The 18,033-nt window shown below is 36.7% G+C and overlaps 1 protein-coding gene across 4 annotated transcripts in view; it reads left to right on the forward strand.

The window, feature by feature from the left end:
* Window positions 1-16,291, forward strand: part of LOC136829744 (uncharacterized) — a 29,393-nt gene extending 13,102 nt beyond the window's left edge. For 3 of the 4 annotated variants that reach the window (XM_067088567.1, XM_067088568.1, XM_067088569.1), the window contains exons 2-10: window positions 328-554; window positions 990-1,140; window positions 3,601-3,732; window positions 5,025-5,098; window positions 6,660-6,868; window positions 8,296-8,446; window positions 9,120-9,226; window positions 9,666-9,746; window positions 10,216-14,311. In XM_067088567.1, the coding sequence (XP_066944668.1) occupies window positions 328-554; window positions 990-1,140; window positions 3,601-3,732; window positions 5,025-5,098; window positions 6,660-6,868; window positions 8,296-8,446; window positions 9,120-9,226; window positions 9,666-9,746; window positions 10,216-12,423 (3,340 nt within the window). In that variant the 3' untranslated portion in view covers window positions 12,424-14,311. Of the gene's footprint in view, window positions 1-327; window positions 555-989; window positions 1,141-3,600; window positions 3,733-5,024; window positions 5,099-6,659; window positions 6,869-8,295; window positions 8,447-9,119; window positions 9,227-9,665; window positions 9,747-10,215 lie in introns of all 4 variants that reach the window. The other variant, XM_067088566.1, reaches the window with a different exon arrangement.
* Window positions 16,292-18,033: the final 1,742 nt, after the last annotated feature.

Consider the following 18,033-nt stretch of genomic DNA (forward strand, 5'->3'; position numbering starts at 1 on the left):
CACTGAGTAATATCCCATCTTGGCTTGCATCATTCATGCACTGCAAAATGCTGTAGTACAAATTCCTTTGTATCTAACCCAGACCAGTTTAGGAGAGCATCTTGCCATACCCAAGTTTTCCGGATTGCTGGTGTTGTCCATTGTTTAGAAAAAATATATGTTGATGACACCCATCATTGCAGGTTTCTACTTAGCTAATTAAATAAAAGAAATCAGTGAGTACATGAAAGATTCATATCGTAAAGATGTTAATTCATAAACGTAAAACCTGGCTGTGTGCATAAAATATAAACAGTGTTTGACAACCATCATTTTCTCTCCTTTCAGCTACATTCAGCACACCATTCGAGAGAATGAAATTGTGATGCACATACATCCAGGGGAGTCTGGGATGCAGATGCCAGATGAGCCTAGTCATGCCACTCTCACCATACAAGCGACAGACCCCGAGACAAAAGCCATCACGACTCGGAGATTCCACTGCACCTACCAAGGCTGTGAACGTACCTACAGCACTCCCGGCAACTTGCGCACCCACTTGAAGACTCACAGAGGTATCAGGAAAATTTCACTTATTTTGCTATGGTCACTAATTATGTTGATCATTCTTTTTGATTGAATTACATAGTACTTCAATATATTTGCAGTAGTGTTGCGCTGCCCATTTCAGAATTCCCATTACAGTTCGCTGCTCCAGTGTCCAGCTCAATTACAGCCAAGAATTTTCAAGTGCTTGGATCAAACTGACATGCTTTATACTCATCAACTATATTGTTATTTTCTTTGAGCAGCTTGACTTGACATAAGGGTGTCAGTTCCTCAAGCATGTAGATGCTCTGTGGTTAGTTCCTGAACAGAAAATTTAAGCCAGAATGCTCACCATGTAGAATTTTTATGTTTTGGGACCCAGTCGCAGTTTTTTATGTTTAGGGATCGTTAGGCTTCTGATTACAGCAGTCTCATTTCACATGAGTTTTAAATGTTTACAGGAGAGTACAAATTCCGTTGTGAGACAACAGGGTGTGGGAAGGCTTTCTTGACATCATACTCTCTGAAGATCCATCTCAGAGTCCATGCCCAGCATAGACCGTACACTTGTGCCAGCGATGGCTGTCAAAAATCCTTCACCACCCTATATAGGTAAGAAGTGATTATCATTATTGTTATATGTGTTGAAATGATAGGTTTTTGCCTAAGTGAGAGGTGAATATTGGAGCAAAGCAAAATGAAAATTAGATAGCTAGAAAGGAAGAGAGGAAGGAGAATGGAGGAAAAGTAAAAGGATTATTCTTTCACCCTTCCTTTTATCTTTATAAACATGGTGCGAACCTGTCATTTCACTTTAGTGGGGATTCTCAAGACTGTGAAGTTTTGAGAACATGTATTTAAATTTCTGGATTTGGTTAAATTTCTTTCTTCTTCTTTATCAGTAATGTTTGTATTTGAAGGTTAAGCTTTTACAAGATGGAACACATTAAGCCTTCTCTGTAGTTCTTCTGTCGTATTCACTTTCTGCCTGAGTAAACATATTATCCAGTACTTTGTCAATGCCTTTTCTCCAAATTTGTCTAGGCCTCCCCACTGGTTATTTCCCTGCTACTTAAAAAGCTACAACTATTTAGACCATCTGCTCCTATCCCTATCTCATTGCATGCCCAAAGCAATCTTAGAGATCTCGGTCTGCTTTCCTACCTCTGTACACCACACCTTCCAGCAACTCCTTCTCATGTAACATCTTTTGGTTGTACCCCAGTCCTGAATCTCAGGCCTTTGTTGTCACACCTCTTCAAAATTAACGTTTTCTGAGCCCATGTCTCTGCTGCTTAGAGAAGTACAGGCCTAAAAGATGCATCATCAATTTACTTAATCCTTTTCTATTTATTCAAATTTATGATACAAATATTCTTATAACCCTCTCAGTATTAGTTTCACAATCCAGTATTCCTTGGAAGTTAACAGAAAAATACAAGTATCTCACATCATCCATCACTTTTCCTACTGGATGTTTTCCTTTGTTTTATTTCTGGTTACCATAAGCTTGGGCGCACTACCTTGTTCTTCAGTTCTCTATTGTCTATTGTATGCTACCACCATTTAAAGGTTCTTTAAACCTTTTCCTCTGATTCTGCTACTAACACTGGTTCATTGCTTATAGAAGCTCTCAATAGCCTCTTTGATTTGTTTACTATTTTACCACTCTCTTGTAGTGTCTTCCGTTACTATGATAATAGAATGATATTGATGTGTGACTGACACCATCGTTCAAATCGGATTCTTTTGATATACCTGCCAATGCCTTCACTCAAGATGTTATATTATGGTACAGTGCCATTGGGTCTTTCTAGAACCTGCCTAGTTAATTTTCCATCTGATTTCCTGTCTTGATATTTTATCAGGTGCCTTCTCAAGATCCACAATTGCATGTTTTGGTCTCTTCCCTTTCACATGGTACCTCTCTTTTTGCCAATATCTTGTAAAGACCACATCTGTTAAACTGGCAATTGTTAGAGTTGATATTGTTTTGCTGTCTTCCCTGTAGCCCATTACCAGTACATTACTCTCATTACATGCTCTTGCAGTCTTATTCCTCAGTACTTTTTCAAGTGTAGTGCTTCACCTTTTCCTTTTTATGTCATTATATTACTGTTTTCTCACTCATGAGTTACCACCTCTACTTTTATCATGTTTCCGTGTGTTCTGGTTAACTTATCAATGACTGGTTATCTGGCTGCTGATAGCATTTTGCTCGTCATTTCAGATGAATCTGATACTTTTCCATTTTTCATTTTCTCTGTGTTCTCCTACCCTCTTTAGATCTCACTTGTTCCAACGTGAAAACGAACCTACACTTTCGTAGATTGGAGTTACGTGATCTTTGCGCGCTTTGGCTGTCACTGAATCATCTAAAGAACTGCAATTGGTGTTTTTTGTATCTTTGTACTTCTTTACTTTTTGGATCTCTATAGCTTGCTGTCCAACCACTCCAACTCCATCTTTTCAGTATCTTAACTCCATCTTTTCAGTATCTTGAGGCCTGAATGACTGAAAGTGCCCAGTGCTTGGCTTGACAACCTAAATTTCATAAGCAATCATTAAGAACAAATCCTGCAGGTGAGATTAATGCAAGTCTTGAAATTTGACTGATTGGTGTCCTTGCACAAATTTTTGTATGTGTCAAGACCGACAGTTATTGTTCTTCCTCTTCCATACCTGACTTTCTGCAATGTCCCCATTACTTTTACGAAGCTTCTTTTATTATTGTTTTTATTTTGTCTGGGCATTTTATTGGGGAGTCATCATATTTACGTCCCCTGACTGTTTAAATGTTGCCAAGCACTGGGTGCCATTTCACTTTGAAACTTCATTGCTGTTGGTCCAGTATTTTTTATGAGTTCTTTGTACCAATATTAATTACTCAACCCTTGTCATAGTCCAGTTTGGTTTTTGACGAGTCAGTACTTCATTTTAAGCTTTATAACCAATACGCTTGTTTTATTGAAACCTTTCCGTCAGGGTAATGATGACGCACTCTTATTGACATCATTTTATCAGCAACATCTTTCTTGTTATCACACTGTAAATGCCTCATGAATTTTTCAGGCTGCGTGCTCATCAGCGACTCCACAACGGAGACACGTTCAACTGCAACCAAGATGGTTGTGTCAGAATATTCACCACCCTTTCTGACCTGCGGAAGCACGTGCGGACTCACACTGGGGAAAAGCCTTTCAAGTGAGCTCTGGAACCTTGAGTTTCCATTGTATTATATATTTTATTTTCTGTTAGGTAAATTTTATTTTTTTGTTGAGTATTTTGATACTTATCAGATGATATAGTTTTAGTGTGTCTGATTATTTTTATTTTTCACAATTAAGACTTCAGTTTTATTACTGTTATGGAGCTATGAAAAGTGATGGACTAGAATACTTTTTGATATTTTCCGTACCTCCTGTTGATTGGATAATTAATATAATGGAAAGAGAAACCCACAAGATTCCTGTGTATAATTACTTGTAAATATTTACATATTACTTGAATCTCGAGTACTCTCAGGTTCTAACTGTGACCCTTTTTCAAGAGATGTGAAGGTGGTCAGGCTAGTTCAAGGCCCAGCAATCTTCTGGAACTTCTTCTCCCTGTGCTGTCATTTAATTGATGGCTGTCGTGGTTTCCATTCTCTTGAGAGTTAATCCCATCCTGTCAGTCTGATATCCTGAAAGTACTCAAGATTCAAGTAACATGTAAATATTTACAAGTAAACAAGTTATACACAGGAATCTTGTGGGTTTCTCTTTCCATCTTCAGAAGAAAACTGAAAGAAGTTTTTACTAAATATAATTTTAAACTTGAAGTGCAGAAGGACCTTTGGCTCTTGAGTCAGATTAAATCTTTTATCTCCTATAAAAATCAAATGCTCATGAGCAATGCTAAGCTCATTTCATTCAGTGGCTATTGTTTGTGGCTTAGATATAATCCTGTCTTTTACTGTAATCTAACGTTATTGTATGCTGCTGAGATATGAATGTATTTTTATGCTTTTATTTGTAGAACACTTTCGTAGTTATATTTTATCAGGAGCATAATTTTTCTAGTAAATGAGCTTGGTATTAAATCATATAAGCAGGCTACTGAAATGTTTTTAGCACCTTTGTTGCCAAGCGTTGTGATCTGGAGTAATTAATCCTTTGAGATTCTGGAGGTGTGTAAAGATTTGTGGCAAATCATATTGATTGATTATAGACATGGCAGTGGCAATGATACTATTTTTAGCACTATAAATTTTATTTTTCTTGACATAAAGCTGGTATTGGTGACATTTTGAACCTAAATGCTTCGACTTTATTGCAGTATATTGCAAAATAGAAAACAAAAGAAAAAAGCAAAAAATGAGACAGTTAAAAAATTTTGGCCGATTCATTTGATGTCATCAGAATCTAAAGGGATTAAGAAGGGATATATTTTACTGTATTACAATTTTTACTGTTTTATTGTTGTTGTATTTGAAGATATTTTCTTTTGGTTAGGTGTGAAGAGGATGGGTGTGGAAAATCATTCACCGTAAGTCATCACCTCCGAACCCACAAGAGGGTACACACAGGTATGTTTGTGACAAATGTTTTTTCAGTGGAGAACTTTGTATGGAAGAGCAAACTTGTTTTAATCAGCCTTTATTATTATTATTATTATTATTATTATTATTATTATTATTATTATTATTATTATTATTATGGCGAGAGGCACGTGCTACGCTGCACGGGACAGGAGGACAGTTGAAGACCTCTGTCTTTAAACGCGGCTGCCAGTCATGAACTGAGTCCTTTGCCGCACCACATTTGGTTTTTTTATGGGAAACAAAATTTCAAAGCAAAATCCATAATTCACAATTAGTCTGGGATGCAGACTAATCAGAATCGGTCCTTCAGCTTCATTGCACAGAGTAATGTCTGTGGAGTTAGAATATCCCTCTGCATTTGACTCCACGGATGAGCCTTAGATGAGCCTTTTGTCTCAACAGTCTGCTTAATAATAATAATAATAATAATAATAATAATAATAATGATAATACTGTAACATTAATACACAGAAATGTGATAAAGATGAATCAGTAACCACACAAATAAATGGAGTGTAAATTTTCTGTTAATTTTTTTACCAAGACCTTGTTTATCAAACAAGTCTTTTTCATATTATATTTAGTAATAACTGTGTTGGTAAAGTGAAGGTTTGTTTCTTCATGTTTTTTCTCTTTTTATAATATATATATATATATATATCTGTAGAGGGGCAGTGCTGTCAGTGCACCTCATGCAGTTCACTGTAGGCATTTCGTAAGGTTCTTTGCAGTGTCCCTTCAGTCCTTAGCTGCACCTCCTTTCATTCCTTTGCAGTACCTCCATTCATATTATCTACCTTCCATGTGACTTTCCACCCTCTCATAACAATTGTTTCGAAGTGCAACTGCTAGGTTTTCCTCTTGTTACACCTTGCAAACCTTATATTCTCAATTTCCTTTTCAGCGCTGAATGACCTCATAGGTCCCAGCACATGGCCTTTGGCTTAAATTCTATATGTATTCTCTTCTATTCTTTACTTGATCAGGTTACCACTATGAACGAGCAAACTTGCTCAAAACAAAATTAAAAACTATTTTTTCAGGAGCTAATACATATAAAAAATAGTTCCAATTTGAAACATTTGAAAAGTCCGTAAAGGCATTTGAGTGACTGAGGTTTGTTGCTTTGGTAAATTTTTTGGAATAATAGTTCATTTTATGTTTGTGATATGTATGTTAGTAATGATAAAATTGTAACTATTATGATAGAGTTGATGCTTGTGTAGCAGTGGGACCTGTGCAGGTCAGTGTGTGAGAGACCAAACCTAAATGCATTAGACATTTAAAAAGGACTTTAATATTGAAAAGTTATTTCTCTGTGTCATCATATTATTCCTTGTATATTAGTATGTTTGTCTTTTGTCAGCATAAATGCCTTTTGATTCTTGGCTTTGGAGATTCTTAAATAGGAGAACTAAGTAAAGTACATAATCTCCCAGTATGTAGATGCCTCTTTGGCATACAGTGAACAGTTTGTGTCTGCAAAATGTGATCCAGTCATCCACCAAAGGTCTTTTAAAATTAAGACAGCTTTTGTTGTCTCCAGGGGAGAAGCCTTACACGTGTGATGAGCAAGACTGTCAGCGTTCTTTTACGACTAATTATTCCCGCAAGAATCATATGAGGGTCCACAATCAGAGCCTTGAAGGTAAGCCCAAGAAACTCCAGCTGAAAGTGCAGAAGAAGCCACGGAAGGAGGTTTTGCAAGCAGACGAGCACAAGGCCCCTCTTCAGGTGCTGGAGGATGGACGACAGGTAGCTCTATGGCGGATGTTTGTGTCAGATTTTTAATGACAATGTAACATTTTTCTGAAAGCTAATGCCTAATAGATATTTTGTACGTATCTTTTATTAATTTCATTTATATTTTAGTATACTAGTATTGCAAAATATTCTCAAGCATATTTGAAATTGTCATCAGTATAATAGGTAGTGGAGAAATTTGGTTGCCTAACATGATTTTCATGTTGTAATAATGACTCAAGGTTTTGTGTTGCATACTGTTTAAGTAGCAGTACGTATTGCTGTAAAATACTTTTATAGAACTAAAATTTCATTATCAAAAGAAAGACTTCGTATGCTAAGTCAGACAGCCAGACATTCGCAAGAATATGTAAGTTCGTTTGTACGATCACATAGGGTCAAGTAATTGATGCTCTTTGATGTTGCTATGATGATTTTCCATAGATCATACAGTATATTGTAAATAAAAATTTTGTAGTATATGCTTTTGATAGACTTGAAATGATGATATTAATAATATATGTTGGGGAGAGCAGGAGAGGTAGATCTCTTAGATTAGTCATACAAATGTTTCTATAAATGTACAGGCAGTCCCCGAGTTACGTTGGGGGGTCCGTTCCAACACCACGAAAAACAGCGTAACCTGAGACATTGTCGAAAATCATAAGAAAACCTTACTGTAAATCCTTTGGGTGTCTTGAAAATGACAACCTATATTTTGATTGAGCTTTTCATCGAAAAACCTCCAAATTTTGACCAATATGCCATTTTGGAGCCATATTAAAGTTCCAGTCTTCTGTCAGACTGGCGACGTAAACCCAGAACATGCGGTGTAACCTAGAAATAAATTTTGATAAATATATTTGAAGAGCGTCGTAACCTCGGAACAGCGTAAGCCGATTCCCACATAACCCGTGGGCTGCTTGTAAATGTTCTCTTGCATTGTATGATTGTGACAGATCAAGTACCTATGAAGTATGACTTGTTTTTACTATAATTTTATATTATTTTTTATGCCATACCTCACAAATAACAATAATGCTGCCAACAGGCTTATTATTACATTGTCAGATATGAACACTAACACAAAGAGAAAAGAAAACTTAAGTTAGGCATCGCATAGGCAAAGGCCATCACTGCGATTTAAGAGATGTGTATTTTGAGAGAGCATAATTTCACGTCACTGAAAACTGGAATCGTAAAGATAAAGAAGTTAGACAGGTGGGTTGGAATAGACCGGAGGGAACAAATGAAAAAGCCATAGGCAGGAGTACTGCAGCTGAGGCAGAGGGGAAACTACAGAGCACCTTTAGAACCATTTACAGTGTGCCATGCAAAACAGACAGCAATCTGCACCCACCCTAGTGGGATTAACAGAACAAATTTAGATAATTTTGCCTTGTTTCTTGTAAGTTTTACATCATCTTTTCTCTGTTCAGAAAACAATAACTCAAGAGAGAGAAACGACTGCAGAAGATGATGCAAATGGCCAACCTGTGACTGCAGGGTCTGTTGGTGACGCCCCTAAGAAAAGTGGATGTTGTGGTGGTCATCAGCATCGACCTGCTACTCCAGCAATTAAACAGAAAGGTAGGCCACTGGGGAAGGACTGCCTTTGACGAAGTGTAAGCTGTTCTAGTGGTTGCATCTATATAATTTACTTTGATTTTTTGTCTTTCTTCGAGCATTAATCTGTGTTAAAATGAAATTTCAAAACATACTCTACTCGACTACATTGTATCCACTGTATGTACTTTATTCATTGTATTAACTATATTTGATGCTAATATATACTGTAATGTGATGTTAACTGTTTTACTATAGAGGGTAATTTCAAAACTTGGACAGAAACTCTGGAAGAGTAGGGTGATACTATATCTATGTAGATTAACATGGAAATTTATTGCTCTAAATAAAAATGACAATGTTACAGTACTGTAATACTATTTAGCTCTTGTAATAGCATTTGAAGCCTTGTTTGTTTTATGAAATATTTTAGATGCAGGGACTTGGCAATGAGTGTTAGTAAATAGTACAAAGCTGTTAAATCCAGTGCTTTACAATTATATACTGACAATTTTGCTCAAATTCAATCCTATTTGCTTACTTGTGTTTTGCCATATGTTAAGCCCTGTAATTCACTTGCTGCTTCTTTAACTAAAGGTATACTGCAGTATTTAATATTTTACTTAGATTGTAGATTTTCGTTATCAGCACATCTCATGTTCTTTAAAACATGCATGAATTTAAACTTTAATTTCAGCGTTTGCCATCATCCCAGTCGAAGGTAGAGCTACTGAAAATCATTCAAGTCTCACTCTCCAAGATTTCCTGGACCTAGAGGCTATTAGATGTGACCCAAATATGAAGGTACAGTTATCTGAGTTCAACTTTTAAGTAGACTTCATTTCATGCCTAACCAGAAAAACTTCTTATTACTCTTTCACATCATCCAAGTTTACAACACATTAACCAGCTGGAAACCTACTCTTTGGTATTATGAAGCCTTTGAAAAGGAAACTTTATTTTGTACTTTTTTTTTTTTTTTTTAACCTTCAGCAAAAGTTAGTAGAACACGCACAACATAGACCTCCTAGTTTGCCCATGCTTTGACATAAAAAGGAAGACAATTGAGAAGGAAAAGGAAATGGTTTAGCTCAGAAATAAAAGACCCACCTCTGAAGAGAGATTATAGATGTTAGTTTATTCTATTTGCAAGGTTAGATTGTTCCAACATGTTAGACCCCTAGAAGGTACCATTCACATTGCCTTATAAAATACTTACTAATGAGTAACTTTTATTCTCTAGGTTCCCATCGTCAAGGCCACGGATGACATGACTGTCGGGCATTTACTTAGAGATTCGCAGAGCCTCACTGCACTTTCATCAGTAAGTATTAATTTAATGATGGTAAATAATGAGATTTTGTGCGTGAAAAATATTTAGATCCATTAAGTATTAAATTACAAGCTTGTCATGTTCATGGATGGCATCACGTCTGATTAAAGGCAGTAGATCCAATGTTACTATACTGTTATAATAAAAAAATTTTAAGAATATGAGTTGGCTGTCACTTGGAAGTGTTCTACACTCCTCCCTATCTTATTTGCTGGTACACTAATTTTTTTTTACCCTCGTTTGGTGAACAATCATTGTTTGTGATGGTCTGCGTCATCTAATCAGGTGTTTTCATTTGTTTCCAGTTTTACAACCCATAAATTTTCTGAGTAATTTTTATTTTTTCCGTTGGGTGTTGTGTTACTTTTAACCAATTTTCGTCTTATCACATATTCTTAGGTAAAAAGTTGATACTTGTATCCTATTGATTTTATCGATATGTTTTTCAATCTTTTTCCAGAGCACTGAAAATGACAAGCGAGGTCTGCTGGAGAAGATCACAGCGCATGCTGATATCTGCAAGTGTAATCCTTGCAACTGTGACCCTTCAAGAGGTAATGAATGCTCTTGCAATGCTATAGATGATGAAGCATCTTCAGCTCGCCAGCTGTCAGGTGCTGCAACTCCAAAGAGGCATACTTCTGATAACTTTTCAGGGACAGTAACAAAACCGCCACAAGTATCCGAAGTCCCAAGTGAAGTTTACCCAAGACCAGGCACAGACTCACTCAGTGTGCCTTCATTCTCAGGGCAAGTTCCAGATACCAGTCTTTCTAATAACCCATTTCAAAAGAAGTGTGAAGTAGGGAGCTTAGAGTGCTCTCAGCCATTGAACCACCAAGATCAGCAGATTTCTGTGGATGAGTTTTTGCAGGAGACTGTTGGCATGGACTCATCTGCATCTTCCCACACAGTAACATCATCCCAAAGATCGTCTCAGCACAATTTAGAAACTCTACTTCCTGGCCCCTCTGGGCAACAGAGCTCATCATCTTCTTTTACTGCATTATCCAATTTGGATGACATGAGTAATTTAGCATCGCCACCCATGGCAGATCTGATAAGCTACCCACTCACTCATTCCATCTTTGGTAATGGTAAATGTGGTGAGAACGGAATGAGTCAGCCTGTGAGTTTGGGCAGTGACAGCACTTCCATCGATCAGGCATTTGATATATCCTCAGATTTTCCCTTCTCTTCACCTAATATGATTGAAGCTTTGCTAACAGATGATATGGGAAGTCTGCCTAACCTATCTACCCATCCACAGTCAGGTGGTAGCAACATGTCGAGGGGATTTACCCCCCAGGCTTCGCCAGTTGTTGCTGGACCCTCTTCCTTAACTCCAATTGGTCCAATGATACAACAGCATCCTCAGCAAGTTCCCTCTGAAAATCAGTTAGCAATGAAAAATGATATCCATGCTGAAAAGAGCATGCCGTCACCATGTTCTTGCTGTAATGTGAAAAGTAAACAACAAGGATCTCAACAGGAATATTGTGGGCAATTTAACAAGATGAAACCATGCTGTATGGGCTCTTCTTCTCAGACGTCAGAATTCAGCGCATCATCAGGTAGTTCACCAACATCCACATGTTGCAGGCAAGGGAAGTCTGAAGCAAGGTCGTGGTGTGAGTCCACCCAAGACATTGTAGCTTCTTTAGCTTGCCCGTCTAGCTTAAAGACTAAGGGATGTTGTTCAGATCCCCAGTCACCATCTTCATTTCATAGTAGCTGCTCTCCAAACTCATCGGCAACAGCAAATCACTCATCTCAGGCCTCTCATTGCTGCTCTTCAAACTCTCAGAAAAGTGTTCACCACTCGTGCCATAATGTTTCATTGTCCTCGAGTAGTACATCCCCAAAGTATCCTTCACTCACAGATCAGTCATCTGCATCTTCCCTCCACCAAGAAGGACAGGAGTTGTCAAGTTTAGACTTTCAAACGCACCAGCCTCATTTGAGCTCCTCAGACTCTCACTTGAAGTACAACCACTCTGTATCTGACAAGGATAGTGCTCATCATCATTCCTGCGAAGCTAAAAAAGCTCTTCAGGGTTCTGGGTCAGTTTTTCAGAGTCTGGGATCTGATGGGAAACACTACCAACATAAAACAGATCACCCGCATTCCCATCAGTTTTCAGAGCCCATTCAGCATCAGCATGCAGACCTGAGGCAACAGCCCCAGACCAAGACAGCTTATCATTGCCATCATCCCGAAACGGGGGCAGAAGAGCAGCAGATTGGTCACACTCATTGCAGTTCTGGTGATGGAAGGCAGAGTCATGGCTCAAGCTTAGACTTAGTTTTGAAGAGGGAGGATGATTCTTGTTGTGTTGTCATATGCACCAACAAGCTGCAGATGCTAAGGAATGTTCTCGCAAAATGTGAATGTACAGATCAGGAGGGCTCGTCTGGACCAGTCGACCTTCAGACTCTCCTTAACGATGCCCTGATGGAGTGGGAGAGCCCTGAACCAACCCGAGGCACGTCGACACTATCCTCCAGTTCTCAAAACTCACCCAGTTCCACGTTCTCCAGGGTCACGCAGAGTCCCAACGGGATGACGTACAGTGCCATGCCTCCCGTCCAGTCTAACTCGTCTTTTACTGTCATGCAGAATTCGTCAGGTGTACAGTCCCCCGATAATTCTCTTCAGTGGTCGTGATTACTTTCTCTTCGCCGTGAACATATGTACAGAATTTTTTTTTTTCCCAAAGTTTTATCATTATATTTAAGAAATGTTTTTGTTTGACACACAATGGAACGAAATGTATTATTCTCTTGATATTAAGTAGTCACTGCTGTTGTCCTTTGGGTTATATTAACCCTCTATTTATCCCCCAAGCAAATCTTTGTGCAGCATCCCCTTATGCTACTTGAAGGTGGGATTTTATATTAGCGTGAAGATGTTTTTTTTAGTATGGCAAAATTATTAAGGGTAACAATGTTTTTGCTCAGAATGTGATTTTGAACAGTATTCTTCATCTAATCAGTAAAAGACATCTATTCTAATGCTGTTATTGAAAATACAAATCTTTTAATTAATTAATGAATTAGTTGAATATCTTCTCATCAAGTTTGGATAGGGTTGAAGCACTTATTGGCCCAACTCTTTTTCAATCTCCACAAGTGTTTGTGGATAGATTGATATTACACCAAAATGTTTGTAACTTTGGCCATTTGTTTATTAGAAGAATCTCATTGAAACACATAATTTTAATATTTAAAGAATTACAGTGTAATAGTGATTATTACTGGCTATCAAGAGGAAGTTTCTGTGTTGAGTCGGGGTTGGGCATTTTCTAATTATACCTGTAAAGTACATGATTATTCACAGGTATACTCTGTGATAGCAGGTGTGACTCTTCACCTCGTAGTTCATAAACCAGTTCAGATTTCAGATTTACTGATGAAACGGCATTCGTTTAATTTCTTAGGATTGCGTACTTGAATTGTGAATCTGTTTATAAACTGCAAGGAACAGTGTCATTACCATTGTCACCAGGTGTACAGAAGATAAATAGTTGTTGACCCTTTTTCAAAGGTTATATGCTTGCATAAGAATGCAAGATTGTTGTACATAAGAATGTCATTTATAGTTTTATACCAAAGGAATCACAAAACTATCCACTTGAGCCCACAGACGTGGTTTTCTTATTGACGTGGCCCATTTCGTTGATGGTGCTCGTTGGTAAGTCTTGATTACTTAGTGTGGTTATATATGAAATATATATGTATGAAAATAGAAATTTATATATAATTATGAAGATAATATACATAATAAGGTTAAGAATTCAGGTAGCTTAGCACTTTTGTGTTTCCCAAACTGATGTAGTATTTGATTTGATATGTTTCAGTACAGTATTTCTGATTGTTCTTGGTCTGGCAGTCAGTTCAAAAGATATGGAAAGGAATGATGATGAAGTAGATTGGAAATCTCTAGTTTTTGGACTAGATCCTGTCAGTCATATGTACAGTTTCTGGTAGTCTAATTTAAAAAATATAAATTAGAGAATACATTAGTGCGTTGCTTTAACAAGCTCTACCGTGATAATTGTAGCTTTACGTCATATATACAGGCTGTTTACAGACTTGACTTCCCAAATAATGATTATACAGATATGTCAAATTCTCATTAGTATGACTGTAATTGAAAAGAATGTCATTTTATTGGATAAAATATATTTCCAACACGGCAGTTCATTGTACACGGTTTGTAAGCAACACTTTACCCTACCGTAGCCTGTTTTAGACTAAACTGATAGCAGCCCACTGCGAGTGATGAATGTCTGGAACCACTCTTAGCATTTGTTAAAGCAAAGCTCTTTTGTATAAAGAAGAGAATTAGAAATTATTGTTGTTTGCTTTGGAGTTTATGAAATGCTTTTTTATATTTATCTCTAGAAGCAGTGTTTATATATATGCCTACTATTCACAGATTTCCCTTTGAACGAATTGTGAAAATGATCAAGTATCCTTGTTGTTTTTGGATAAATTAGATGTCTGTAGTCTTGACATTTGTCAGAAAAGTTTATATGAGTTATAGTATAATAGTATTTCACCCGATTGCTCCATTTATTTTCCGTAAGCATGCCCCATATAGCATTGCATCCAACCCCATATTCCTGAGTTATAGTTTTTGTTAATGATAACACTTAGTTGCTTCAAAATCTGGAGAGAGTCACCAGATATTTTCAGCTTTTTGCGAAGGATGGAAGGCGTGAGAGAGCAAAAGGACAGGTAACTTGATGCAGCCTTGAATTACTTGTGTCAGTAAAAGAGGGGGGAGGGGGGCCAAGTTACCTGATGCCCTGCCAATTTAATGAAAAAGGGAAAGTTATAGGATAGAGGAAAAATAGAATCAGGTAGAGAATTTCAAAGTTGTGGGAAGTGGGCAGAAGGGAATGATTAGTCTGCTGGGCAATCCGGGGGGTGCCAGTTTTCACAAACCAGTCGGAAATGGTGGCCTGATGGATTTTTCGTGGCCATGCGAGAGGAAGAAGAGTTCAAATTTCATATTGGTCTCTAAAATTTTATAACTTGGTGACTAAAGTTTTGTCTATATAAAGTCTGGCACGTCATGATGGTGTAAAAAAGATTCCATTGTACCTGGAAGTTGGGGTAGTGTTCTTGGTTTGCTGAGACCTTGCATGTATTGCATGTACTAGTTGTGAGTTAAGCATTACCACAGAATTTCCTAGTCATAGCAGCCCAATGATTCTTGGAAAATTCAACTTTATGATTCTATCCAATCCTTGAATTTTTCAAGTTTTGCAGTTCATTAAATTAGGTCCAAATTATTTAGTAAGAAAAAACTCTGTCAACTCATTGGTATGGTAAAACTGTCTAACAACAGTACTAACGCGATGATATCCATATGCTTATGATGTTTGAGAGTAGCAGTTTCTTGAGGCCATCGAGACTGCAGGAAAATATTTTAATGGTAGCCTGACCTGGAGTAAATAACATTATTTCCATTATTTCTTTCAGTGCCACCAGCCTTATGAACTTTCTGTGGTAGCATTAGATGTGCTGTTTAATTGCTGCTAAAAAGTAAGCTTGGAGCCAAAGTTAATGAAACCACAGGTACAGTGAAGCACTCCATTCTGATTTAATTTTACCCAAAGTGAATCAAGGATTGGACTCATTGCTCAAGAATAGTGTATAAACGAAGTCATAATTTTTCTTGTTGAGCATCGTACCCCATGACTATACCACTAAATCTGTCATATATCTCAGTGTTTTTTTTTAATTTCTTAACATTTTTTTAATACTGCTGTTTATAGCACCACCATTAATTAGTGCATCGCTTGCACAGTGTATAAACAGTATTCCGTGAGGGTATTATGTGAATTGTTTTGTTTTGATGCATAATATCAAGGCGCACACCAGCCCATATGTGTTAGTGCTCTTCATTCATCGAGCAGTACAGGGGAAAGGATAGGACAATTATGAATAATCTGAGTGTTGTTCTTGGGAGAAATTTGATTACTTGCAATGGTTGTAGAGGTTATAGTAGTTAAGACTTGAGTTTTTGTACCCCGCATTTCTTTATGTGTTGTTATTTCTTGATTGCAATGAATAATGAATCGGAATTTATATCAGTCTTATTTCTTCAGGTGCAGTACTGTACATTAGGTTAATATACATGCAACAGTGCATAAAATACCACATTCACCATGTTAGAGAAACAATGTAAGTTCCCTGTACAAATTGTTCATTTAAAAATTAAGATTTGCACTAATCCATAAGCTTGATTTCTTGGGTATGTTTCGATTGAAGACTAAAGATTGAATGAAACTCTGCATACATTACTTAGTATCTTAGAATTTTTGGGTTTCAACATTTTACTGTTTGCATTTATTAGATATTAACTCATTTGTGGCTTAAACTGCAATTGGAGTACAGTATATTAAATTATAGTAAATCATAATTTGAGTGAAAGAAAAGAAAAGTACACTTATATTTACAGTAGTACCTAATCACCATACATCAATTATGCAGCTTTGTCAGTTAGCAATAAAATACAAAAATCAATAAAATAGTGCAAAATCACATACAAACAAATGTCAAAATATATAAAATAATGTATAAAATCATTTTAAGGCATAAAAATAATAAAGATATTGTCTTACATGATGTTCAGCTGTTATAGTCCCAGTGTTTAGCCAAATGGCGGTGCTTGTTCTCGTCAGTGTATTCAAAGCTGTGCTTGTGTGTGTTACTTGGAACTTGTGACTTTCATATTTTCCCCCGTGGTTCTTAAGGAAGTGTCTACTGTTTGTGCTGGTGCTACTAAAGCATCATATTAGGTGGCTATGATAAAACACTTTCGTAAGGTGGGAAGGTTGTCACCAGAGCTCATGCTTTTGTTTTGACTCATTGTTTCTTCTTCTTTAACATTATCAAAAAATTCATTCATGATAAGGGATACCCATGGAGCACGTTGACATCACTCATCTGATTCAAGTAAATCTTGTTCAGTTTTTCATTAAATTCTTTATACTTTTAACGGTTAAAATGTATATAGATTTATTAAAATGACTAAAAATGTTGAAATTGTGTACTACTTATTTTATTATGGATGTCATCGGGTTGCCCACAGGAGTTTAGAGGATGCCTGGGCAATTGTTAAAAGGGTTCATTAAAGTTTTTATTTTTTTTTTAATATAAAACAGTTCTTGGGATGAATTGACAAAGTAAAATGAGGTGTTGATGTATTTGAAAATATTGGAAGGATTATGTGCAGTGATCCATTTGTTAGTCTTGTAATGTGACCTTCCAACTTAGAGGTTTGTTCAGTGACTTTTAATGCACTTTGGCCTAACTGTACAGGAATGGCTTGTTGCTTTGTATACACCTTGTTGAACACCACCTGTGATCCTTTACCGAGATTGCAAGCAGAGGGAGTTCCAGCAAGCAGACGTAAAAGAGGAGCAATTGGCAATTCGTGTACAGTCTGCATGAGTAGCCACTGTGTTTTTAGTGCTTTGCAGATATGTCTTAACTTTATTTGACCTTCTTGGCCATAGTTTGTAATCACAGTTTCCTCCCAAATTGAAAAAAGCTACTTTATAAGAAAATATGAACAATATCACAAGACAAGGCTAAGAAATGTTTTAATATTTTTAAATGGTTTAAGCAGTGATGTATACATGCTCAACATGCTACACATTGCGCTTGTTCCTGGCATTCAAAACACATGAATTTGACTTGACATACATTTAGTATGTATTCCTTCCAAATACTATTTTACATCTTTGTAACAGATTCCACAAACATTCGAAGTTAGATATACAGAATAATTCAAAATCGTGTGAGAAAATACTCGATCCTTAAAAGTAGCATGGACAATGCTGCTGTTATTTTCTGATCAGGCATAGGGCATTTGTTGAATACCATGGTAAAAATTGTATTGAGGTTGGCCAGAAATTGTACTGTTGTCAAGCTTTTGTAATGGTATAAATATTGGAGAGAACTTGATTGATGGTGAGTGTTGGAATGGTGAAAATCTTAAATTTCTTTAGTATTTGTATCATATTTCGTTATTATTGTTGTATATTGTCTGCTGTGGTAGATATTACTTGTTTGGTTTATAGTGGGTTTTGAAGTCCCCGTTTTCTTGTACTTTGCAATGAGCAGTTCTGAACTTGAAATTACCATAAAATGAACTTTGAAAAGAGTAATGAAATTGAATGAATGATTGTGAGGTATAATTTTTATGGAAATGCTGAGATATCTTTGTGATCGTTGATTTATGTGTGATTTATTTTAA

The sequence above is a fragment of the Macrobrachium rosenbergii genome, chromosome 45 (genome assembly GCF_040412425.1).
Source record: "Macrobrachium rosenbergii isolate ZJJX-2024 chromosome 45, ASM4041242v1, whole genome shotgun sequence".
Taxonomy (NCBI): Eukaryota; Metazoa; Arthropoda; class Malacostraca; order Decapoda; family Palaemonidae; genus Macrobrachium; species Macrobrachium rosenbergii.